The sequence below is a fragment of the Lissotriton vulgaris genome, chromosome 7 (assembly GCF_964263255.1).
Source record: "Lissotriton vulgaris chromosome 7, aLisVul1.2, whole genome shotgun sequence".
Classification (NCBI taxonomy): domain Eukaryota; kingdom Metazoa; phylum Chordata; class Amphibia; order Caudata; family Salamandridae; genus Lissotriton; species Lissotriton vulgaris.
Window position 1 is genome coordinate 728,561,901 of NC_141695.1, and position 25,792 is coordinate 728,587,692.

The 25,792-nt window shown below is 44.5% G+C and overlaps 1 protein-coding gene across 2 annotated transcripts in view; it reads right to left on the reverse strand.

Annotated features, from left to right (window-relative positions):
- ABCA5 (ATP binding cassette subfamily A member 5) overlaps window positions 1-25,792 on the reverse strand; it is a 1,411,043-nt gene that overhangs the window by 358,275 nt on the left and 1,026,976 nt on the right. For both annotated transcript variants that reach the window (XM_086930971.1, XM_086930972.1), the window contains exon 29: window positions 11,463-11,583. In XM_086930971.1, the coding sequence (XP_086787097.1) occupies window positions 11,463-11,583 (121 nt within the window). The remainder of the gene's footprint in view (window positions 1-11,462; window positions 11,584-25,792) is intronic.

Sequence of the window (25,792 nt, forward strand, 5' to 3'; positions counted from 1 at the left end):
GGCCTTCGATATCTGGGTGTGTTTCTGACTGATCTGGGCGGTGTCTCCTGGTCGCGTAATGTTGTGCCCGTGTGGGAACGTGTACGCTCGGACATGTCCACCTGGTCCCGCATGCCTCTTAACGTATATGGCCGCTCCGCCATTTTCAAGATGGTGGCCCTCCCGCGCCTGTTGTACCAGCTACAAAACCACCCATATCCCATTTCCCCGCAGTGGTTCAGACAGGTCAACTCGACGCTTAGTCAGTTTCTTTGGTCCGGGGGAGTGGCGAGAGTGGCGCTGCGCACATGTTTCCTCTCCACATACTGTGGCGGCCTGGCGACGTCGGATATCCAGTCCTATTACCAGGCCTCCCACCTTCTGATCTTAAATGAGTGGTGGTATGGGGACCGGAGCGATCCGGCCTATGCCTTGGAGAGGCATCTGATGGACCCAGACACGTTACATACCATACTCTACTCAGCGCCTAGGCGACGAAGCCTCCCAATGGTCACACAGACGGTATATCGTGTATGGCTTGACGCCCTTCGCCGTATGGGGTGGTGGAACAGACTCACAAGGGAGACTCCTCTTTGGCGAAATGGGCTCTTACCCTCATTGGCATCCCTCCCGGGGTTTAGGGACTGGATGCAATTGGAATATCGGCCCTGGGACACGTCGTCAGGGGCACTGCCCTAAAGTAATTCCAGGAACTACGTGAGGAATATGATATGCCCCAGACCCAGTTTTTTAAGTACCTGCAACTTAGGCACGCCATCACACCCACCCTGAGGGGCTTGGACTCCTTGCCGGAATTCAGCCCTCTGGAGGCCAAGGTATTCATGGGGGAGCTGGACAGTAAAAAACATATCCACTATATATCAAACACTGGTGACGCGTTGCTCGACCTCCCTAGATGGACTACGAGATAAATGGGAAAGGGATGTTGGTCCACTAGCGGAGGAGGACAGGAGGGAAGCACTTGAGGCCCCGAGAGGAGCTGCCATCGCGGTACGTCTACGGTTCATTCAGTTCAAGTACCTTCACAGGGCTTACTACACGAGGGAAAGGTTGTGGAAGGCGGGCCTGATTGGATCCCCAGATTGCTTGAGATGTGGCAGAGAAGTAGGCACCTTTCTCCATACTGTATGGGCGTGTGCTGGGCTGCAGAGGTTTTGGTCTGGTGTGTGGGACTGCCTGTCTGAGGTTCTGGGTTGGGAGCTCCCCCGCTCATCTCCACTGGGTCTTCTTCATGTTATGGAACAGGTAGGGGGGAACGTTTATAAAAGGCATCTGCTGTTGCTGGGTCTTATTGTGGCCAAGAGAGACATTGCCCGTGCCTGGAAGGATCCTAGGGCCCCTCTGGTAGGAGTGTGGAAAAAGGGATTAGACTTCTACATGGGCCTGGAACGCCCGATCTTCACAGCTAGGGGCTGCCCCCGGAAACATTATAAAATCTGGAAGCGATGGGCGGATTATCGTGGACTGTGGCTGGAGCCGCCGCCACCTGATCGGCCTGTGGAGGAACTCTTGGATGCTGGGCCCGGGCCGTAAGGCACACACACAAAACGCTTCTTCTTGCCTCTGTACTTGAATGTTGTTTCGACGCTGTGCCAGGGGTGGGGGGGGGGGGGGGGGGGGTCTGTGCTGGGGATGTAGGAGGGTGGAGGAAGGGGGGGATTTGGTTGTATTTCTTTATCTTGAACTGTTGACCGTATTGCTTTCCTGTGATTGCCATTATGATGCTCACAGCTCCTCCGATTTCCGGGGTGCTGTGCTTGTTATGCAATTTGTCAACACCAAAATAAAAATCTGTTCTGAAAAAAAAAAATACACACAGAAGTACTTAAATGCAATTATTAAATCATTACATTTCAGAGTGCTCTCAGTGGGAAGGGGAGGGAGAGTGTGAAGGTTGTGAGGGACCGGGTAAAGGTGGTGTGACTTTTTAAAAACATCACGTTGAAATCAAAACACGCCTTTACAATCAAAGTGTACAAAGTTCCAAAAAATGCATCACACATAGGTCAAATTAATATATTTCTTTGTGTCCTATGGTGTGCTTGAGATGGCGTAGTCTACGTTTCGACCCCCGAAGTACGCTAGAAGGGTAATTGTTGCCTCATGTTGGGGTCTTCATCAGGACAGTGAGAAGGGAGAGCCTACAAGAATAATGTAGAGGCTGTAGTTACCTTAAGTAGAGGGTGAGTGAAGTAAATGATACTAAAGAAGGAGATTACATACATCAAAAGACGGTTGGAATCTTTACCATCTTGGGGTGGGCCAGAGCTGGCTCCTTGGTGTTCTGTCTGAGACAAAAGAATTAGAGACTGGGGCTCAGTAACTAGCTAGACCAAGCTGCTAGATGCAGTATAATAGTGTAGAAGGGGGAACTTACTTGAGGACTGCTCCTTAATGGATTCAATGACTCATATCCAAGATTATTCCTGGTGTTTCCAAATGTTCAGCGCGCTGTGTGGGAAATGTTGAAAAGACCACCATTAAGATTAGTCGTATGGGAAATGGTCAGTGCGCTTGGTTAAAGCAAGACAATAATGGGCAGAGAGCTCGAGGGGCTCTAAATATTTAGAAGGTTGCCTATTTCAAAAAGCGGGGGTGGATATTGCCTCAAAGTTACTGCGCTGCCACATCCCCTTCCCCCTCCCCCCCTTTTCTCCTCAGTTGGCTAGGCTGTGGTTCTCAGCGCCGGGACGCCTCGTTGCTGGGGCAGCTGTCGCGCTCAATAAATGGATAACATAACACATGCATTAAAAAATCAATAGAAATGCGCCTTGTGCCGAAATCATCGAGATTTACATACTGTAATGAACATTTCACCACGAGGAAAAAGAGCGCCGTGGAATAAAGAATGCTCCAAATATACACCCGCAAGTTTAATTAAGAGTTGTAGTTGTGAAAGCCACACGGCTTACTGAAGTGCCCGTGACTAAGCTTGCGAATTCAAAACGTGCTGGGCTGACAAACCCAGGATAGGAAATGTAATGCACTGTAACTTAACGTGCAATACAGGGGAGGCGCCATTAGATGGTAGTGTAGGTTAACCGAAATGCTCGGGATAAACATTCACATAATGGAAAACAAGGTGAACTTGTGCCGCCTGGCACTCGCATGCAGGGCTCGGATCGCTATTCAAGTAAAAGGTACTTAGCAAGTGTAATTGGCACGTATCAAAGGGGAGGCCGAGTTACTTACTAGAGCGCCGTAGCAGCCGTCAGTCCTCTAGCTCGGCAGACTGCCTCTGGGAACCTCGCGGTGCAGCCGCTGAGTACCGATTAGTGACGGGGGCTCGTCATCACTAGCCAATCACGTAGGGCTAAATGGCATTCCTTGTGTGACGCAGAAAGCGTGAGCCAGGGAGTGTCTCGAAAGAGCTGCGGCTTAAGGTTAATAGAATCTGTGTTAAGGGACTGCATGGATGTAAAAAATGCAATAGTGTCTTTCAAGTGCAGGTCCCTGGTGTCTGCGTGATTAAGGGAATGGCATATCCACAGTATTGGTCGCTTGGTTGGCACTTAGTTAAATTACACAGATGGTTCTACTTCCCAATGTGAATGTACAAGTCGACATTGTAAATCAATAATGTCCTCTGATAATATACGTGTTAAAAACATGGTTGGTAGTAGTATAACCTGCATGTCTACAATGTTTTTTACGGAAAACAAGGCATGTTGGCGCTATCTTATGGTGCTAGAACACATCAAACATACAATTTGATTAAAAAATGGTCCCTGTACATGATGGTAATATTCTCACAGTGGTGGAACACAGTACATTCGGTTCTAGATAGTTCTATGTTTAAAATACAGAACAGTGATTGTATTGCAGTGGTTACCTCAACATCATCTAGTATCTTATCTTCCATATAAAGGAAAAGGGAGAAAGAGTATGGATTGAGGCCTTGCTGGGTAATCATTCTGAATTTATATCCGCCATTTGGGCAAAATTAGCATCCATTTCATTGAGCCCTAGACTGATGGTTCTGAATAGGTACATCCATTTCCATTCTCTGATGTTAAGTATGGTGTTCAGGTTGCCTCCGCGTGGTCCCAATGAGATCTTTTCCAGTACTAGCCATCGGATGGAATCCGGGGTGTGGTTATGTTCTTTAAAGTGTTCCACTAGGGGGGCACCAGCTGTGGAGCAGCGGATTCTGCTGCAGTGCTGGAATATCCGGTTCTTTATTTTTTGTTTAGTCTGTCCGACATACATCAGGTTGCAAGGACATAGGATAGCATAGATGACTCCGCTTGTGTTACAATTGGTGAAAGATTTCAAGTCTATAGTGAGATTGTTGTGCACAATTTGTTTAGTTTCCCAGCATGTGGGGCATGCTTTGCATGTTGTGCATTTAAAGTGGCCCACCACTTCTGGTAAGTTCCATAGTCTTTGTATGGTGGGTGCCTGTGGAATGTCCAGCGTTGATCGTACCACATGGTCCCTCAAACTCTTGGCCCTTTTGAATGCATGCATTGGAGGATCTGGACTGTCAAGGGTGTCTGCAACTAGACTCCAATGCTTGTTGACTATTTTTCGTATTGCATTGCTCTTGGTACAGAATGTAGTTACACAAATCATGCGTTCTTGAGATGTCGTCCGTATTTTGGGTACCAATAGAGATGGTCTATCTTGGTACCAAGCTCGTTTATGTGATCTTTTACAAGACGCTTTGGGTATCCCCTGTCTATAAGGCGGTTGATCAGGTCGTTAGATTCCTTGAAGAAATCCTCTTTAACCCCTTGCGTGCGGGGCGTATTTTCAGCCTGTGCTGACTCCGCCTTGCGCGGGCGGAGTCATGATGGAATGGTTCCGTCACCAGCACAGCTCAACCGATGCTGATGACGGAACCGTTCTGTCATCAGCACGCAAGGGGTTAAGGGAGCAATTTCTTCGTATTCGGAGAAATTGAACGAAGGGTAAGTTGTCCCTCAATCCCCACGTGTGGTGGCTCGTATATCTCAAAAGTGAATTTCTCTCAGAGGGTTTCCTAAAAAGTGTAGTATAGAGGTGATTGTTATCCACTTTGATACTTATATCCAGGAAGTCAACCGACTCTTTGCTCATGTTCATTGTGAATTTTATATCCTCAGATTGGGTGTTCAACCATTCCAAGAAAGCGTGCAGGGAATCTTCATCACCTGTCCATGTCATCAGGACATCATCAATATATCGATGCCATGTAGAAATCATATCACGGTATGGGTTTACTTGTGCCAGGATGCAGTGCTGTTCGTATTCAGACATATATAGGCTAGCCAGGTCTGGGGCGAATGCAGCGCCCATGGCAACTCCTTTGCTTTGGATGAAGAATTTATTCTGAAACATAAAAAAAAAAATTGTCATCGCAATTTCTAGTAGGTCCACTATGAATTCAGTAGGGACTGTCGCCGGTTGTTCTCGTCTTTCTAGAACTCTTTTCATACAGTCTAAAGCTGGTCTCTGGGGTATGCTAGTGTATAGCGAGACAATGTCCATCGTCACCAGGATTTGGTTATGTGTATTAAATGGCTTTTGGTCTATGAAGTTGATGACCTGCATTGAGTCTCTGAGGTAGGAGGGAGTGGCTTCAGCAAGTGGCTTTAGGAAGACATCCACATATTTACACAGTGGTTCTAGAAGTGATCCACAGCCTGAAATGATCGGGCGTCCAGGTGGCTTTAGTGGGTTCTTGTGTACTTTGGGTAGTACGTAAATAGTAGGTATTCGTGGTTGCTCAACATTGAGGTATTCTAGCTCCTTATTTGTGATGAATCCCATATCTAGAGCTTTTTGTGTGAGTGTCCGGATCTTGAGACCCTGTCTTATACTGAAGATTATATAAAGAACTTGATTGGGGAAGACACAGGGACTGCTTTCCTTACAACCCATAGCACCAGTGTAGATTACTCTCTTAATGAGAAGATAAACAAACTTGAACGTCTCGAGAAAAAATTGGTACGCACTAAATTGCATGGTCACCTGCTAACAGGGTACTTGAGATCGAACATCATCCCAACTTAACTACAAGTACGAAACGAACCGGCCATCTTCGTTGACAACCCTAAATTTAAAGAGGGTTTCAGTTTTGTGGCTAACAACTGCTCCCGGCACTGGATGGTGCTGGGAGTTGAGACAGCGAAAGATCAGGTTGAACAGCTCACCAAGGAAATTGAAGATCTCAAGGCAGAGATCACAAGTCATTCAGCTTTTGCAGACGCCAAGGATACTTTGGAAAAGCTAAAAAAAACTCTTAAAGACTTTGATGTGGAGACTAAACCAAGAAATTAGACAAGCTGGCCAAAGATATTCAATATTACGATAGGAAGAAGACATACCCCTATCTACAGCCAGATTACTACAGACAAGATAACCAGGGTCGCCTCTCTAACAGAGGACGTGGTGGATATAGAGGTACACGAAGATTCACCAACTTCTCGGACTCCTCCTACAGCGGAGAAAGTGAGAACGGACAGCAGTCGGGTGGCAACTATCCACAACATGACCAATGGTACCAACCACCTCAACAACACATGAGTGGACCCCAATCGCCTTTTTTAGGAGACGCCCAATGGAGACCACCAAGAGGGAGAGGCAGAGGAGGGGCATGGAGCGGCCGCTCCAACAGAGGCCAGAACCAGCAGAATTGGGATGGTGGCAGACAACAGGGCCAGAACACCAAACAGGTGAGATTTCAACCCGAGGATCACGGAGAAAGGAGTACCAGGAGGAAGACCTACAGATGGAAACGGGGGGTCCCCCGAGGACAAATCCCAATGCAAGCCCAATCATGAATCTGTCCAACCACACACACACAGGAGGAGACCAGTATACTTTGTAAAGGACTATCATTCGTGCCTACTTCTTATCCTAACAGATTCAACATTCAAGCAGAATTAACCAGGTTCTTCAGCAAGCTGAGATTAAAAAATTTCTTCACCAACAAACCACCACCGGCCATGACGGCCTTTACAAATCTCCGACCCCCTTCCACCTTTATGCCCAATATGGCATCTGTCTCCCACAAAATATTAACTTATGAAAGTGTGGAATTAAGAGACGTTCTCAAAGCACTAAGAAAAAGGACCTATGTTAAACACAACATCACCGCAGGAGAACGGGCAGCCTTGGAATCACTGAGAAACAACAAGTCGGTCGTGATCAAACCGGCTGATAAAGGTGGATCTATTGTTATGCTGAATACAGAAGACTACAAGACAGAGATCTATTCACAATTAATGGATGGCGTCAGCTACAGACCGGTGACACGCGATCCTACACAGGAAGTACGGAAGGAGATCCGGACACTCACACAAAAAGCTCTAGATATGGGATTCATCACAAATAAGGAGCTAGAATACCTCAATGTTGAGCAACCACGGATACCTACTATTTACGTACTACCCAAAGTACACAAGAAACCACTGAAGCCACCTGGACGCCCGATCATTTCAGGCTGTGGATCACTTCTAGAACCACTGTGTAAATATGTGGATGTCTTCCTAAAGCCACTTGCTGAAGCCACTCCCTCCTACCTCAGAGACTCAATGCAGGTCATCAACTTCATAGACCAAAAGCCATTTAATACACATAACCAAATCCTGGTGACGATGGACATTGTCTCGCTATACACTAGCATACCCCAGAGACCAGCTTTAGACTGTATGAAAAGAGTTCTAGAAAGACGAGAACAACCGGCGACAGTCCCTACTGAATTCATAGTGGACCTACTAGAAATTGCGATGACAAAATTTTTTTTTATGTTTCAGAATAAATTCTTCATCCAAAGCAAAGGAGTTGCCATGGGCGCTGCATTCGCCCCAGACCTGGCTATCCTATATATGTCTGAATACGAACAGCACTGCATCCTGGCACAAGTAAACCCATACCGTGATATGATTTCTACATGGCATCGATATATTGATGATGTCCTGATGACATGGACAGGTGATGAAGATTCCCTGCACGCTTTCTTGGAATGGTTGAACACCCAATCTGAGGATATAAAATTGACAATGAACATGAGCAAAGAGTCGGTTGACTTCCTGGATATAAGTATCAAAGTGGATAACGATCACCTCTATACTACACTTTTTAGGAAACCCTCTGAGAGAAATTCACTTTTGAGATATACGAGCCACCACACGAGGGGATTGAGGGACAACTTACCCTTCGGTCAATTTCTCCGAATACGAAGAAATTGCTCCCTTAAAGAGGATTTCTTCAAGGAATCTAACGACCTGATCAACCGCCTTATAGACAGGGGATACCCAAAGCGTCTTGTAAAAAGATCACGTAAACGAGCTTGGTACCAAGATAGACCATCTCTATTGGTACCCAAAATACGGACGACATCTCAAGAACGCATGATTTGTGTAACTACATTCTGTACCAAGAGCAATGCAATACGAAAAATAGTCAACAAGCATTGGAGTCTAGTTGCAGACACCCTTGACAGTCCAGATCCTCCAATGCATGCATTCAAAAGGGCCAAGAGTGTGAGGGACCACGGGGTACGATCAACGCTGGACATTCCACAGGTACCCACCATACAAAGACTATGGAACTTACGAGAAGTGGTGGGCCACTTTAAATGCACAACATGCAAAGCATGCCCCACATGCTGGGAAACTAAACAAATTGTGCACAACAATCTCACTATAGACTTGAAATCTTTCACCAATTGTAACACAAGCGGAGTCATCTATGCTATCCTATGTCCTGGCAACCTGATGTATGTCGGACAGACTAAACAAAAAATAAAGAACCGGATATTCCAGCACTGCAGCAGAATCCGCTGCTCCACAGCTGGTGCCCCCCTAGTGGAACACTTTAAAGAACATAACCACACCCCGGATTCCATCCGATGGCTAGTACTGGAAAAGATCTCATTGGGACCACGCGGAGGCAACCTGAACCCCATACTTAACATCAGAGAATGCAAATGGATGTACCTATTTAGAACCATCAGTCTAGGGCTCAATGAAATGGATGCTAATTTTGCCCAAATGGCGGGTATAAATCCAGAATGATTACCCAGCAAGGCCTCAATCCATACTCTTTCTCCCTTTTCCTCTATATGGAAGATAAGATACTACATGATGTTGAGGTAACCACTGCAATAGAATCACTGTTCTGTATTTTAAACATAGAACTATCTAGAACCGAATATACTGTGTTCCACCACTGTGAGAATATTACCATCATGTACTGGGACCATTTTTTAATCAAATTGTATGTTTGATGTGTTCTAGCACCATAAGGATAGCACCAACATGCCTTGTTTTCCGTAAAAAACATTGTAGACATGCAGGTTATACTACTACCAACCATGTTTCTAACACGTATATTATCAGAGGACATTATAGATTTACAATGTCGACTTGTACATTCACAATGGGAAGTAGAACCATCTGTGTAATTTAACTATGTGCCAACCAAGCGACCAATACTGTGGATATGCCATTCCCTTAATCACGCAGACACTAGGGACCTGCACTTGAAAGACACTATTGCATTTTTTACATCCATGCAGTCCCTTAACACAGATTCTATTTACCCTTAAGCCGCAGCTCTTTCGAGACACTCCCTGGCTCACGCTTTCCGCGTCACACAAGGAATGCCATTGTAGCCCTACGTGATTGGCTAGTGATGACAAGCCCCCGTCACTAATCGGTACTCAGCGGCTGCACCGCGAGGTTCCCAGAGGCAGTCTGCCGAGCTAGAGAACTGACGGCTGCTACGGCGCTCTAGTAAGTAACTCGGCCTCCCCTTTAATACATGCCAATTACACTTGCTAAGTACCTTTTACTTGAATAGCGATCCGAGCCCTGCATGCGAGTGCCAGGCTGCACAAGTTCACCTTGTTTTCCATTATGTGAATGTTTATCCCGAGCACTTCGGCTAACCTACACTACCATCTAATGGCGCCTCCCCTGTATTGCACGTTAAGTTACCATGCATTACATTTCCGATCCCGGGTTTGTCAGCCCAGCACGTTTTGAATTCGAAAGCTTAGTCACGGGCACTTCAGTAAGCCGTGTGGCTTTCACAACTACAACTCTTAATTAAACTTGCGGGTGTATATTTGGAGCATTCTTTATTCCACGGCGCTCTTTTTCCTCGTGGTGAAATGTTCATTACAGTATGGAAATCTCGATGATTTCGGCACAAGGCGCATTTCTATTGATTTTTTAATGCATGTGGCAGCGCAGCAACTTTGAGGCAATATCCACCCCCGCTTTTTGAAATAGGCAACCTTCTAAATATTTAGAGCCCCTCGAGCTCTCTGCCCATTATTGTCTTGCTTTAACCAAGCGCACTGACCATTTCCCATACGACCAATCTTAATGGTGGTCTTTTCAACATTTCCCACACAGCGCGCTGAAAATTTGGAAACACCAGGAATAATCTTGGATATGAGTCATTGAATCCATTAAGGAGCAGTCCTCAAGTAAGTTCCTCCTTCAACACTATTATACTGCATCTAGCAGCTTGGTCTAGCTGGTTACTGAGCCCCAGTCTCTAATTCTTTTGTCTCAGACAGAACACCAAGGAGCCAGCTCTGGCCCACCCCAAGATGGTAAAGATTCCAACCGTCTTTTGATGTATGTAATCTCCTTCTTTAGTATCATTTACTTCACTCACCCTCTACTTAAGGTAACTACAGCCTCTACATTATTCTTGTAGGCTCTCCCTTCTCACTGTCCTGATGAAGACCCCAACATGAGGCAACAATTACCCTTCTAGCGTACTTTGGGGGCCGAAACGTAGACTACGCCATCTCAAGCACACCATAGGACACAAAGAAATATATTAATTTGACCTATGTGTGATGCATTTTTTTGAACCTTGTACACTTTGATTGTAAAGGCGTGTTTTGATTTCAACGTGATGTTTTTAAAAAGTCACACCACCTTTACCCGGTCCCTCACAACCTTCATACTCTCCCTCCCCTTCCCACTGAGAGCATTCTGAAATGTAATGATTTAATAATTGCATTTAAGTACTTCTGTGTGTATTTTGAAACATTGGATACAACTAAGCTGATTAATGTACGCAAATGCTAATATTGCGTGAACACTGACTATGCATAAATAAATGCATAGAAATCTTTCTCCTTTTGATTCTTTTTGACAAATGTGATTTAATTTAATATAAATAATTTTTGTGGTGAGTTTGATACGATACAGACTGAATATTACATGAGTCACATTGCAACTCGGACCACCCCCACTTTGTACTGGTACATTCTGCAAACAGCCTTCCTAGAGCCATGCCATTCCTCATGCCTGCAACCTCTCAGCTCCATTAGCACTGTTCCAGAAGAATAAGCTAGACAAGCGGAACCCTCTTCAACAACCAGTCCCCAGCCAACCACCCCATAAAGTTGACATAAAGACAGATATTAACAGCAAGATAACTAACATAATAAACTATCACAGTCTCTATGCAATGCCTATTTACATCACACATAACACAAGGATTACCTCTTCGCAGTTTTCACATGTCATCATCTCACCAACTCTTGCCCTTTCTGCTCGGACATCATCATCTTCATCATTTGGTACTTCGGAAAATCGCAAAGGCTTTGTCTTCTTAGTACAGGTTCTGAGAAAGGGAAGAAACAGCTGGGTGATTGGAACATTTATCTCACATTGATAAACAGGGCACTGGAAGTTCCTTCCACTCTTCCTCTTATTTCTTAAGGGATATCAATGTGTATAATTATTTTTTACAAATCACACAAACAAGGGTAGATGAGGGTAGAACAACCACTGTGTTGTCTGGTTTGTGGGTTCATGGGAGTGACCAGGGTGCACCTCGCACAGGGATTGGATGCTAGGGCTGCCCACTGTAAAGTCGTGAAAATTGGACTAATTAATAGCAGATCCATACCCAAGCACACTGTGGAAATTAAACTTCTAATAGAGGAATAGGAAGTGGAGGTTCTATTTCTAACCGAAACCTGGCTTAGGGAAAGTTCCTAGGGAAAGTTCAGCCCCTGAAATCGTAGAGGCCCCTACCTCCTGGATATGAAATTTCCTGCCTTGATAGAGTTGGAGCCTATGGAGGGGGCATAGCAATTATTCATAAGGCTCAGCTAGGATGCACTATATGCCATCTTAACATTGTCAAATCTGAGGCCCTCACCTTTAGAATCACCCTCTCCGCAACATGTTCTTTCTCAGGTGGACTGATTTACCATGTACGCAGTTTCTAGAATCGGCCCCGGACTTGCTGTCAAGTATGCTCATAGAGAAAAGTGCCTTTACAGTGTTAGGTGACTTTAACGTCCACCTGGATGATCCCAATCACTCATCAGCCAGGAGATGCCTAGCTGATATGGAAGCCTTACAGCTTTCACAACTGGTACCTTCCGCCACTCATGGGAAAGGCCATCTCTTAGACCCCATCTTCTCAAATGACCCGAGACTGAAGGTACTAGATCCCAAACGGATGCTGTGGACTGATCATGCCTGGATTCCACTGCACCTCCGGATACCTTTGGTAGGCGAACAAAAAAAAGAACATACAGTAGTGGGACGAAAATGGCCTAGGATAGTTCCTGAGGCCTGGATCTGAGATCTGGAGTCCTCTATGCCACCAGACACAAAAGATCTTGAAGGGGCCCATGGCAACTGGCTAACATGGATCAATAGTTCTATTGACATGAATTTTAGGAAGTCAGGCCCTCTAACTCAAAAAAATTTGTATTAGATCTTCCTGGTTTTCTCCTACGTTGGTCGCAGATAAAAAAAAGAACTGTAAAAGACTGGAGCATGACTGGAAGAAGTCTCATGACCCTGAACTAAAAAGAACCTATAAAATAGCTATACTGCTCTACCATAAGAGCAATAGGAAAACGTAGGATGCTTGTTATGAAGAAAAAAATAGCAAAATCTTTCAACTCATCTAAGGAGCTTTTTAAAATTGTTAAATCACTCACTACTGTAGACCAAGGATCAAACTGCCCCCAGTACTCCATAGAAAGGTGCAATGGGTTGGCCACTTTCTTTAAAAGCCAAGTGGTAAACATCTACAGTTCTCTCCACCCTAATTCTATGATGACCTTAGGTGCTACACAAAGCCCATATAACAAGTCACAGAGTGAGCACAAGGAACCATTCCACTCGGCCGTACCTGCTCTTATGTCCATCCCGTTGGTGGAGACAGATCATATATCTTCCCTATTACAGAAAATCAAGTCAGGTTCCCCACTAGACCCCACCCCACCGCACATCTTTGCCCAGGGTGGAAAACCCGTTCTAGCCCAACTATGCAATTCAATTAATCTCTTTTTTGAAAAAGGTAAGGTACCCAGAGAGTGGAAACACGCTATCATTAAACCGCTGCTGAAAAAAATCACATTCGGACCCCGCTGATTTATCAAATTATCACCTAATATCGCTATTGCCTATAGTGGGAAAGATTGCAGAAAAACACGTGAACACCACGATCTCTACCTTTCTTGAAAAAAATAATGTCATCCACCAGGCTCAGATGGGGTTCAGACCTAAACACAGCACTGAGTCAGCCCTGTTGGTGGTCACTGAAAAACTCAAATCTATCCTTGACCAAGGAAGAACTGCGGCTGTGGTACTCCTGGATTGGAGTGCTGCATTTGATACGGTAGACCACTCAGTGCGGACTCAAAGACTGGAAAATGTTGGAATTGGAGGAACAGTGAAGCAATGGGTTGAGTCATTCCTGAGTGACCGGACCTTCCAATGCATGGAGGCCGACTTTATGTCAGACTCTCTCTCAGCACCATGGGGAGTCCCTCAGGGATCCTCACTGAGTCCGACTCTTTTTAATATTTATCTCAGTCCTTTGGCCCATATAACCCAGGAATTTGGTATTTCCATTGTGTCATATGCGGATGACACGCAACTAGTGTTCTCAATTTCAGACTCTCTCAACTCAGACCACCGACAACTTGTTCCTTGCCTACAAAAAATTGGATCATGGATGGCGGACTTTAGACTCAACTTGAATGGGGATAAGATAGAATTGATGATTCTGGGTAACAACTTTAATCCTCGATCAGAGATCTTCTGGCCAGCCAGATGGGGGCCATATCCTCCCCCCAAAGCTGGTATAAAAAACCTAGGTATGTGGCTGGACCAGAACTTAACAATGGAGGTACAGGCCAAAAAATTATCTGGCACTTGTTTTGGGATGTTACGCTTGATCAGAAAAATGATATCCCTACTCCCAGAGGACGCTAGGAGGACCGTAGCCCATGCCTTAGTGATATTGAGGCTGGATTACGGCAACTCTTGTTTTCTTGGTTCTCCCAAATATGTAACAAACAGATTACAGCTTGTTCAGAATGCAGCTGCCCGACTGCTACTGAACATACTCAGACGTCAATCAGTCAAACCAGTATTGAGAGAACTGCATTGGCTCCCGATTCAAGCCAGAATCAAATGTAATTCTTTAAGTCTGGCCCACCGAGCCATGTATGGGAGGGGCCCTGCCTTTATCCAAAAGCTGGTCGCCCACTATTCTCCCCAGCAACAACTTAGATCAAGCTTAAAATTCTTGACGAAAGCGACCACAATCAAAAGAGCCAGATGGGGTGGAAGATCCTTCACCCATTTGGTACCCACACTCTGGAACAGCTTAGACCCAGAGCTTCGACTCATTGAAAATGAAACATCCTTTAGAAAAAAACTTACGACATGGCTCTGCCCATAAGACTAAGTGCTCACTGCCTCTACCTCTGCATCACCGCAGCGCTGAGATGTCCAAGGGTAGTCACACGCTTTACAAATCCCATAAACATAAACAAGTTACGTATCTTCAGTAACATTCTTTCTGGTGGATCCATTAACCAACCGCAGATTACTCAGCTCTAGAATATCGCCAGAAGATTTAAACAGCATTGTTCCCGCATGCTGGTAGATGGCATTGTGCGGCTCTGCACTGATTTCATTTCACCCCAGAACTCACAATAGAGCTATAAGGAAGCACCACACCTGCGCTCTGATATCAGTTTCATTCTTGACTCTGTCTACGCCCTCCGAGCCCAACAATAATCAGTGATACCATTGTGCCAATTTCTAGAGTGGGATCTTTTTAAATTGTATCAGAGACCATTCCACAGTATGAGAAGAAGGGAAGGTGAGGAAAATGCAGTTCGACAGAGTATCCACCAGAAAGAGCATTACCTAACTTAATTAACTTGTTCTTCTGATGAATACTTCTAACTAAAGAGTCTTGACCTTTAGAACCGATATCAAAGCGGTACCTCTCAAAGATGATGGGTCTGTGGAACGGCTCAGATCAAAAAGTCCTGAAAGACCCAACAAGTGAAATGCCTTTACCATCAGACCTTGCAGTAATACTTTGTGAACATTTGCACGGACGTCTACGCCACAGACTGACAGATGTCAAGTACAAGCACTCTCTGTGCCAGCGCAGTGGTAGCAGGCTTGGCCTTCTTGGAATGGTTCAGAGCCTTTTCAGAGGCTGTTTCTTGGCCAGTGCATAGCAGCTCTTGATGTAAAGGACTATCCACCATGACAAAGTCCTTTTCTGCACTGCCTTTCCTATTTTGCCCCTGAGAACCTTGTAAAGATCTGATCATCCACATGATGGTCCTAGGTGCGATTGATGTAAAAGCTCAAATCTCTTTTACGGAACTGCTGGTAGTGTGTCTCCTCCTCTTTCAACTTTAGGCAAAAGACTTGTCTTGTTTCATAGTACCACTTTGTCTGGGAAAAAGGCGGTATAAGGTGGCTGCACTGAGATCACACGACGAGCCGAAGTCACCACAACCAAAAACTACAGTCAGGAGAAGCAGTGGACAGCTGTGCATTGGTTCCAATGCCATGCACATTAGAAAAGTGAGGACCAACTTAATATCCCACTGCACCATAAAAAAGGATTTTGGAGATAACAAACAAGTCATACCTTTGAGAAACCTCATCATAGCAGGTGACTGGAATAATAATGACTGGAATAATAATGGCTGGTCTTCTAAAGGTAAAAAGGCTAAAAGAGACAACAAACGATGCCAAAAACAAATCCTTACTGGATCAGAAAAGTAAACCGTTGTTTGATATATTTTGCAATTGATGGAAGAAAAATCTGATCCTGCATCCCAGAGTGTAGTTGTGTGCTGCTAAGGGCTTGGAGGTAGATGCCGAAGTTGCAAGGGACTAAGAAGTCCCATATCCATGACAGTCTGGGTGTTGCCTGCTTGATCCCGACCTCAAAAGGACTGGGGTAACTGCTGCTGAGGTGGTGGCCCTTGGCCACGGCAGTATGCCTCAAAAATGGGAAAACTGATATGGATACTGTCTTGCAGGGTTAGAGAGGCCTATGCAACACGCCATGGCTGAGCTTTCTTTGAAGCATTCTAACACCGAAATGGCCTTAGCACCAATTAGGCAAGACCCATCAAACGACATATGTCCATTAAAGAGGCTTGCACACCTAGAGTGGATCTCATCCAAGCCCCTGCAACAGAAAGACCACACCGGTGCCAACTGCTCTGCCCACCAACTGGTCTGCCCAATCAGTGAGTAGTGGCCAGTCCCTGAACGGATGATGCACTTTGTGGTGTCCAGACCATCTTGGATGGTTTGAGAAATGTAGCCAGATATTAGTCGGGATTGCCAGCAAGATCTTGTCAACTATGTCCTCTATAGGATAGGTATATCTCAGCGTCAGACTGCTGGTATTGACTGGGGGTAGAGCTATGCTTGTCAAAAAAAAATCCACTCCCCAAAAGTCTCTAGACGTTTTGACTGTTGGGTGAGGGGAAAGAATTAGGGTTTACCATACTAATGATAGCTTGAACCATCAGACTATCTGGTGTCGGGTGCTGTGTCCACAAAAATCAGGGATGCTTAGTACAGTTCTGTGGCATTTGGCAATTTGCCAGTTCACAAGACAGTAACGGGTCTTAGACCAGGTGCCCATAAGGGTGTCGGTTAGGGCGTCATTAAATAGTAGTAGTGGCTTTGATGACATTTCAAAACCTCAGTGAAGACAATGTTTTTGATCTCCACAGCAAGTAACTAAGTTTGAAACTTTTGCCACAATCAACTATAGCAGAAAATGTGGTCTGTGGTGGAACACCTCCCAATGTTTGGGGAAGTGTTGAACCCACTGGCATTCTGCTAAATATAAATTAAAATTGACATCTTTTTAACAATGTTGCGAACGGAAATTATCAGACTAGCATGGGGGGGCAAACAGCCCCGGTTACAATGGGGGGTACTTACTAGACCCTATGCACAAAGGGGCTTTGGTGTCTTGGACTTTGAGCTGTATTGCATTTGTGTACAGGCTCATTATGCCTATTATTGGTTCCATCATCCCCGCTACATGCCACAGGTTGCGGTAGAACACTGGCTGGCGGATCCCATACCATTAGACGGTGTAATATTCAATCCCCCTGTACGACGGGACATGGCACCCACCACACTCACTTGCACACTAAATGCATGGCATCGCATGTTGAAGCTATTAAACTGCCCCATGCTTCACTCTCCACTGTTCCCACTGGCATACCATCCCCGAATGAAACTTATACAGGAAAAAGGTTTCCTAAAGCTCCTGGGTCAGACCAACATCACCAGATGGGGCGACCTATACCACAATGGGAAGTTCCGGACACTAACCCACATATTTAAAGAGGCCCAGCCGACTCCTTTAGATGTTTTCCTCTATGTACGACTTTGGCAAGGCCTCCTTACTGTAACACCAGATTTCCCACATGAGCCCCCCCACATTGGCTCTTCTGCAGTGGGTGCTACGAGCGGACTCCCCGGGGCATTTGGTTTCTACACTTTACCACATGGTGCATACGACACAAGAGGGAACCCCATGCCCTGCCAGAGCGCAGTGGGATTCAGAATTGGGATATGCACTTACTGATGAACAATGGACATACTGCTGCGAACACACAGAGCAAATTGCTGCCAGCCATAGGTTACGTATTACACACTACAAATATCTACATCATTTATATTACACTCCGGTGAACTTGCGTAAATATAATTTGTCAGACTCCGATCATTGCATGCAATGTAATGTCTCTAAGGCAGATTTTTTACACTTGGCCTGGGAAAGTCACGACGTACACACATACTGGGAAACCGTGTTTGGCGCCCTGGACCAGATGACAATGACAACCCTGGAATGCACCCCCCTGATCGCCCTGCTCTGGTATACAAAACATGTTGCCAAACCTTAGCGCAAATATCTCGCCATAGCCTTACTCATGGCGAAGCGCCTAATTGCGTGACGCGCACTGGAAATTCAAGGATTGGCTTGCCGATCTAATATAATGTCAGGAGCAATTCACTAATTATGCAGACTTACTTCCTAGAGCCTCACGTCCCGGGAACATTTGGGACCCCCTGAAAGCATACCTTCTCACACATACTACACACACCACCGATGAAAATTCACTGGTGCAACAATCACAATAATGCACCTTCCTATTATCCATGGACTTATGTGCGCCCCATCCCCTGCCACCCCATTCCTTGCCTCCTATTCCTCCCACAATCATCCTAGGTTGATACAAGGGAGGGCGACAGGGACCACTCCACTGATACTGTTGTTTACAAACTGTTCCGAATGCTCATGTCAAATAGTGCAAATATAAAAAGTTTGAAATGCTGGGTGAGGGTGATGCACACTACTGCACGGAGAGTCGGACTTTACCAACAATAAATGTTGAGACGTCAAATGTACTTATTGTGTAACGCCCCTGTGAAGACGGAATGAAATATATGTAGTTTATCAATCACATGTATATTCATATATAGCTAAAACTGAAATATCTGTTTTGTAATTCAAATATGTCAAAATCTAATAAAAACAGTTTAAATTCAAATTGACATTCTATTTCTGGAAAAAATACTCTCCCTCATTGTTGTTGTCATCCCCAAATGCTGGTTGGCCCTGATTAAACTCTGAACCAAAATATTGTTTGAGTGCTGAGGTTTGATTCCGAGATGAAGGTAAGGTTTGTTCTGAGTTAACTGAACTGGGGCTAGGTGAATTGGTAGTGTTGAGAGCAACCTGGGTTAAGGATGAGATGGATTCGGCTCAGAGTCAGAGAGGACAAAATAAACGTTATTGTCCTCTGGTTCCGGTGGCGTTGGTGCTGATGTCGCTGTAGCAGGGACCAGTGTGGATTTTAATATGGGAATGGAAGTCGGAGTAGAACCTGAGGTGAGTTTAGGAGGCACAGATGATGGCAAGGGCAGACCCACAGGCAGTATTCTGACTGAAGGCCTCTGTGAATCGAAGAGCTCAAAAGGCATTCCAGAGGTAAAAGTATGGGTGCTGATAATTTGCAATATGGACTCTAAATGCCCCGATCTGTTGTGGTGTTGCTGATGAACCCAGAAATCTAGGGTACATCAGAATCGGTTGCAGATAGGGCACAAAGGCATGGGATCAAGAGCAAGAACTTGAGGCACCTGGATGCCCATGCAATTTCTCAGGTTGAGAGTGGTAGGACTGACCCTAATTTCACATAGCCTTCTTATGTTTCCGCTTCGACTTACCTAAAGACTTGGACCTCAACGACGACCTGTCATGGGAATGTCCTTTGAGTTGGAATGGGTCTGCTTGCTCAACTTCAAGGGGAAGTGGAAAGCCAAAGACTTCTTTTAGTGTTCGGCAATATACAGTTTGGGTTTGTGTTCCGAAATCGCTTTTGGGTTCATAAGGGTGCGCTCATTGCAGGACTTGGAGTTGTGTGCCAAACAAAACCACCAGAGAAAGACCTCGAGGGATGTGTCACAGATATCGGTTTGTGACCATTAATTCAAGGTTAAACCCTGTGGTTTTAGGAGGGGACTTAATTTCCCTTGCACTGAGTAAAAAAGTAAAAAAGAATTTAGAAGCAAAAAAACTCAACAAGGAAAATGATGGAAGCAAGCTCCAGACCTGCATAATAAGGCACAGAAATAATGGAGCTGATGGCAACGCACAGGGGTGGCGCTTACATTCAGCTCTGTTGTGACTTGCAGGTCGGAACAAATCTGGCGCAGAACCGCACAACACCATCTACCAGAGCAATGCTGTTGACATCCTCTGGATTCAGTGGCGCCTGGGAATGCACCCTAAGGTGCATAATATGACATTAGAAGTATCCATCAGAAATCAGTGTTATTGCATTTAACCAGAGAGGCTGAAACTTAACAAAAATGTTAGTACCAAGTGGTGCAAATTCAAAGCTTAATTTAAAGTCTATAGTTTGTAGAGGGCTTTCTCATTTTGCTGCCAATCCAAACTCTCTCGCTGTTTCCCAGTTCCTTAAGCCAGCAGCAGAGCCCCAAGGTGCTTAAGGAAAGGGTTTCTATCATGGGTATTATATATCTGTATACAGTGGAATATATTCTACCACATGCACAATCATTAGAACACCAGTTTTATTTCTGGCTTGACAAAGCAGTAGTCGCCAAAAATTATGTGATCAAAAAAAGAGCTTTCAAGAGTACTACAATCAAGGACTGTGGCTCTGCCAAGATGTTGTTTCATTCAAGTACAGCTTTAGATTTGTAAAAAGCTGTGTGCTATAACAGGAAGAGTGCTTACACCCGAACCAGATATGATCATTTGTTTATGCAGCGGCTTAAGCAAGACTCAATATCAAGAAAAGCTATTGTGTTTGAGGTTTCGGTCACACACATGCCACTAATAGGGATGGATATTGCCCTTCAAGATCACAGGCCTGTGATGCTATTAAATAACGTTTCCTAGCAAATGAAAAAATGATATTACTTGTTCTCATCAGGTTGCTATGTGTGCAAGCTTAAGTTCAATACAGGAGGCTCTGATGGTTACGGTAAGAAGTCAATAAAAAAGGCTATAAGATAGATCGGCTATAAGTTAGATCAGTTTACTATGAAGGAGATACGATAAAGTTAGTGGCCGGACTTACATATTGTGAAAGGTATATGTTAGTCAATAGGCATTAAAGGTGCTGTTATTAATGTATTAAAATCTGCCAAGAGGTATTTTATTGCATGGAATCTAACAGTTTACTGTAGTAGGAAAGGGCTTTAATGTTGATTAGTGCCTCTGACAAAATACAGGGACAAAACATTTGCGGGTGATATTCCTTGTTAGGCATTTTTCAGAAACCTAGGGTCAGATGTACAAAGCATTTTCCAAAAGACAATTCAGAAACTTGTTACTGAATCGTCATTTGCTATTCAGTATTTGGAAAGGGCATGTTTAGGGCATCCCTTTCAAATACCGAATCAGCATGGTATGTATTACTGTTTTGTGACTGAATTTCAGTCTCAAAAAAGTATACTTTACCACTTGTTTATAACTGGTGGTAACCCATTCGCAAACAGGAAGGGATCTCTGAGGGACCCCATCTCCCTTGAGAATGCAAATAATAATAATTTTAATAGCAGACAGTGGTCCCACAGATTTTCTGCTCTATGTACCTGACAACCTGCCCTTAATACATGTCTGGGCTGGGCTGAGTGAAAGTAACATTGGAGCATTTTTCTCCAGACAGCCTCAACACAGGACACACAACTGCATCTGCATTCTGATGACTCTTCCTGGACTGGGAGAGGCTTACACTCTTCCTAACTAGATAGTGTCCTACCCACGCACAAGGTGCTGATAACCACCACAGATAGCCTGGCAGACAGGACTGGGTTGAAAGGGATCCTTGTGCACTTCAGAGGGCTCCTTTGAAGTCACCTCCTACATCAGAGGCATTTTTGTGTATATGTACTGGGGCACTGACAACTGCAGATCAGACACTTTTCTGACATGTAACCAGACACTGCTTGTCCTACATCTGCACATTGCCAGAAGGACTGCTGTGCTCTACTAGGAGGGACTGCCACTCTGCTAGTTACTCTGCTGTATTGGCCTGCTGCTTGTTGCTCTGCAGGAGGGACTGCCGCTTTGCTATCTGTCTTGTTGTGCTGGCCTGCAACTCGTTAACTTTGTGATGTGCTGACCTAAAGCATTGTCCAAGAACTTGCTGGCTTGCCTACTGTTCTTGAAGTCTCAGGGCCATCAAAGACTTCACTTCAGAAAGTCTGAGCACTTCATCTACACAGGTCCACCGTTTGCTTTTGATCTGCACTTTTCAACCAGACCGGGTGCTTTGCTATTCAACAATGGATTTAGGCCCAGATCTCTGTACTGGGGTGAATGCATGACATTGTTCTGCATTCTGTCCATCACCTGTTGTTTTTTGCCACCACCCCCGTCCCCTGTCAGTAGAGGCTGCGCTGCATGGCAACGTCGGCGCTCATCACATCCCAGAAGGGAGGGCCCTGCCAAGAGTTAGATCGCCTCATCTGGGCCCCTTCTGTTCACTTGGCTGCCAAGTCTGTTCCGACGCTCCTGCTACTCCAGCCAGAGCCCAGGTACTGTTTCCAGACCTGCGTGCCATGGGTAGGCGGTCCAGAGTGACCCCTAAAAGAAGCACATGGTGCTTCATTGAGCACTATCTTGCCCCTGCACGTGAGGAAGTAACCCTTGAAAATACATATATGATCATTAGTGCAGTTAGCACTGTGTTTATTTAAATGACTGTAAAGTATTCATAGCTTGAAACATACTCATTGGATTTTTGTTGTTTTGGCCTTAATGTCTTTATAATATAACAAGCTATTTTGATAAATCTGCGTGGAGTCTTTTTGAGGTGTATTCATAGTGTTACTGTGTGTATGTGTGTTGGTCAAATACTTTACACATTGCCTCTTTTGATAAGCTTGCCTGCTCTGCGCCCAGCTAACAGAGAGTGTGCACCGGTTAGCTCAGTTATGTATCTCCCTTACCCTGACTAGAGTGGCGTGTTCTGCCTGGCCTGAGTGTATACCTTAGCCAACCAGAAATCCCATTTTAACAGTTGCAAACTGTAACCTACCTCATTAATATTCATGGGGTAGGTTGATTTGCAACCCATAAGGAATAACTAAATAAAAACTCATTGAGTTTCATACATTAGGAATACCAATTTTCAAATTGTGCTTCGGGGAGAATCCCAATTAGGAAATCGGTTTTCCTACTTTTGTACATCTGGCCCCTAGTGTTTTATTTCGCTAGGTCTAATTTTGTTTACATTCCTAATTTTGTGAATGGATTGATGGTTGCCTTGTTTGTCCAAAGTTAAAGGCATGATTGGTTCACTGGTAAAAGGTATGTAAAAAGCCATGGATCTGATTTCTTTTTTTTTAAAAGATTAAGACAAAGACAGTAGACTTGACTTATTTATTGTGAAAAGCATTTCTTAAAGCCAATATGCCTTAAACTGTGGATTGATCTCACTTAGTGTTACAGGCCGTGGACAGGTACTGTGTTACATGAAATCTCAAAGAATACCATAATAGACAAGAGGGTTTACTGTTCATCATCGGTTGCGACAAACCCCCAGGGCAGAAGATTTTCAGTGTGATAATCCTCGTTAGGCATTTTTAAGAGGGGCTGTATATGGTTTTGCCAACCGTAGGTTTGTACATATTTCTAATTTTTATAATTGCATCTATGATAGCATATGCACACTATGCCTATTGTGCTTATGATGTCAAGCCAATGGTAAAGGCTATAACTATTATAGGTTAACTGGGAAATGTTATGGCAGATGTCGTATGATTGATCTGTTTATTGTGAAAGTTATGGGAAAACCACAAGGTCTGACTTATTGTGAAAACGTGTACAAGGCAATAGGCTTATATCAGTGAATTGAATTACACAATGGGGAAAGCCTGTAGGAAGGTTTTATGTTAAATAAAATCTCACAGATTACCAAACTAGACAAGGGTTTTTATCCTGGTGAGCTACTCAAACAAACTGTGAGGTTAGAAGATATACAATATGATAATATTTATTAGGCCCTTTTAGAAGAGATTTTATATAGTTTTGACAACAGTAATTGTATACATATTTGTAATTTTAATACAGTACTCAATACAGTAGGTTTGAGTTGGGTATGATGACAAGCCTATGATAAAGGCTATGGGATTGATTAGTGCGTTGGAAAAAGTTACCAGATGCCAAAGCTCTGATGTGGTTTTATAAAAGTTGCAACAAAGGCAACAGGCCTCATTTATGTATTAGGAACCACATATGTTAAAGCCTTTAAGAGTAGATTGTTATTGAACTGTATCAAGCTTGTAGGCATGTATTTTGTTACATGTAATCTCACAGATTATCTTTGTAGGCAAGGATTTTGGTGTTGATTACTCCCTCTAAAAACTGCTGTCACTCGGAGGGCAATAAGAGCCAATTTAATAGAGCCAAAGCCTGAAGCACTCCTCTTGTATCAATTTTAAAATCTGGCATGGCGCAATAGGTCAGCAACATCAAACAGTGGTTCTATTGCCCCATGTGGGGTGGCATTTTCCTGCTTATCTGCACATCCACCTACAAATGAGTGTACTTAAGTGCAAAGATTGGCAACCCAGTCCTTCAGTTGTATTAATTTTTTCTATCGTCTCTTTACATCTCATCTTAGAAATTGACTTTTGTAGACCGTACTACAGCTTGCAAGACAGTGCAAACAGGATTATTAATTATACTTCATTTCATCTGCAGCACACCATATTTCCTGAGGTCAAAATCTCTAGACGACACATCTATCACAGAATGGTATTTTATATAGTTTCACTGTTTTACCATTCCAAGATGGCACGCACACTAGTTCTAAATGTAGAGCCATACTAGCACTTCAAAACAAAACACCATATACAATACCATTGCACGACAGCCATCTGCTGCATTGCATAATTGTATTTGCTATTGTAAACATATGCCTGCCATATTTAGGCAGTAGAATATTTAATTTTTCTTTTAATAATTTTATTTTTACAATAGATTTTATTGATATTTTACATCCAACGGGGTGAGCCCCCATCAGGCAGTATTTATACAGGGCACGGATCAATGATACTTGAGTCGCTGAAGAGGGTATCCCTTTCAGGATAGATAAAACATTCAAACCAACAGCCCCCATCACCACACATCCTCCCTCCCCGGCACTGCACTTCCCGCTTGAAGCATTATACAGACGTAAAAACATATAGGCATATTTCCGCACCATCTAGACCTCAGTTGAGATTGGAAATCATTATATGGTAAGCCTGTCTACGAGATCCTGATTTGTGGACGTCGGAAAGATAGAAAGGTAAATGCCACGGTATTCAGCCCATACAGCCCAAATCTTCCCATGTTTTTGCGGGCAACCTCGAGCCTGAAACACCGCCACATCAGCAGACATACATTTGTCTAATGCGGACTTCCAAGCCGCTACCCCAAGGGGAGAAGAGGACTTCCACTGTTGGGCTATGTCGTGCTTGGCCAATGTGAGTCCTAAGAAGAGCAGGCGTCTTTTGTATATGTTCCCTCCTATAGTGCTGTGGAGAAGAATTAGATGGGGATCTCCTGGGAGATCCCAACCCAGTACACGCCCTAGGCAGGACAACACACCCGACCAAAAATGCTGCAGCGCTGTGCAGCCCTAGATCGTGTGTACGAAGGAGCGATCATCCAACTGGCATCTGAGGCAGGTGGGGGATGAAATAGCCCCCATCTTCCAAAGATGGAGGCAGGTGTAGTACACACGGTGGAGATATTTAAACTGGATCAGTCAGTATCTAGTGGACACAGCTGAACCCCTAGGGCTGGACAGGGCCTCAGTCCAGTCGTCGTCAGAGAAGGTCGGTACATCTGCCTCCCACGCCGCCCTCGTCCGGTCCAGGTTCGTCTTGGCATGTGCGGTCAGTGTCTGATAGAGCTTACTGATTTTATGTCCCCCTAGATCCCCCATCAATAGTCTACCCTCTAATGGGTGACATTCTGG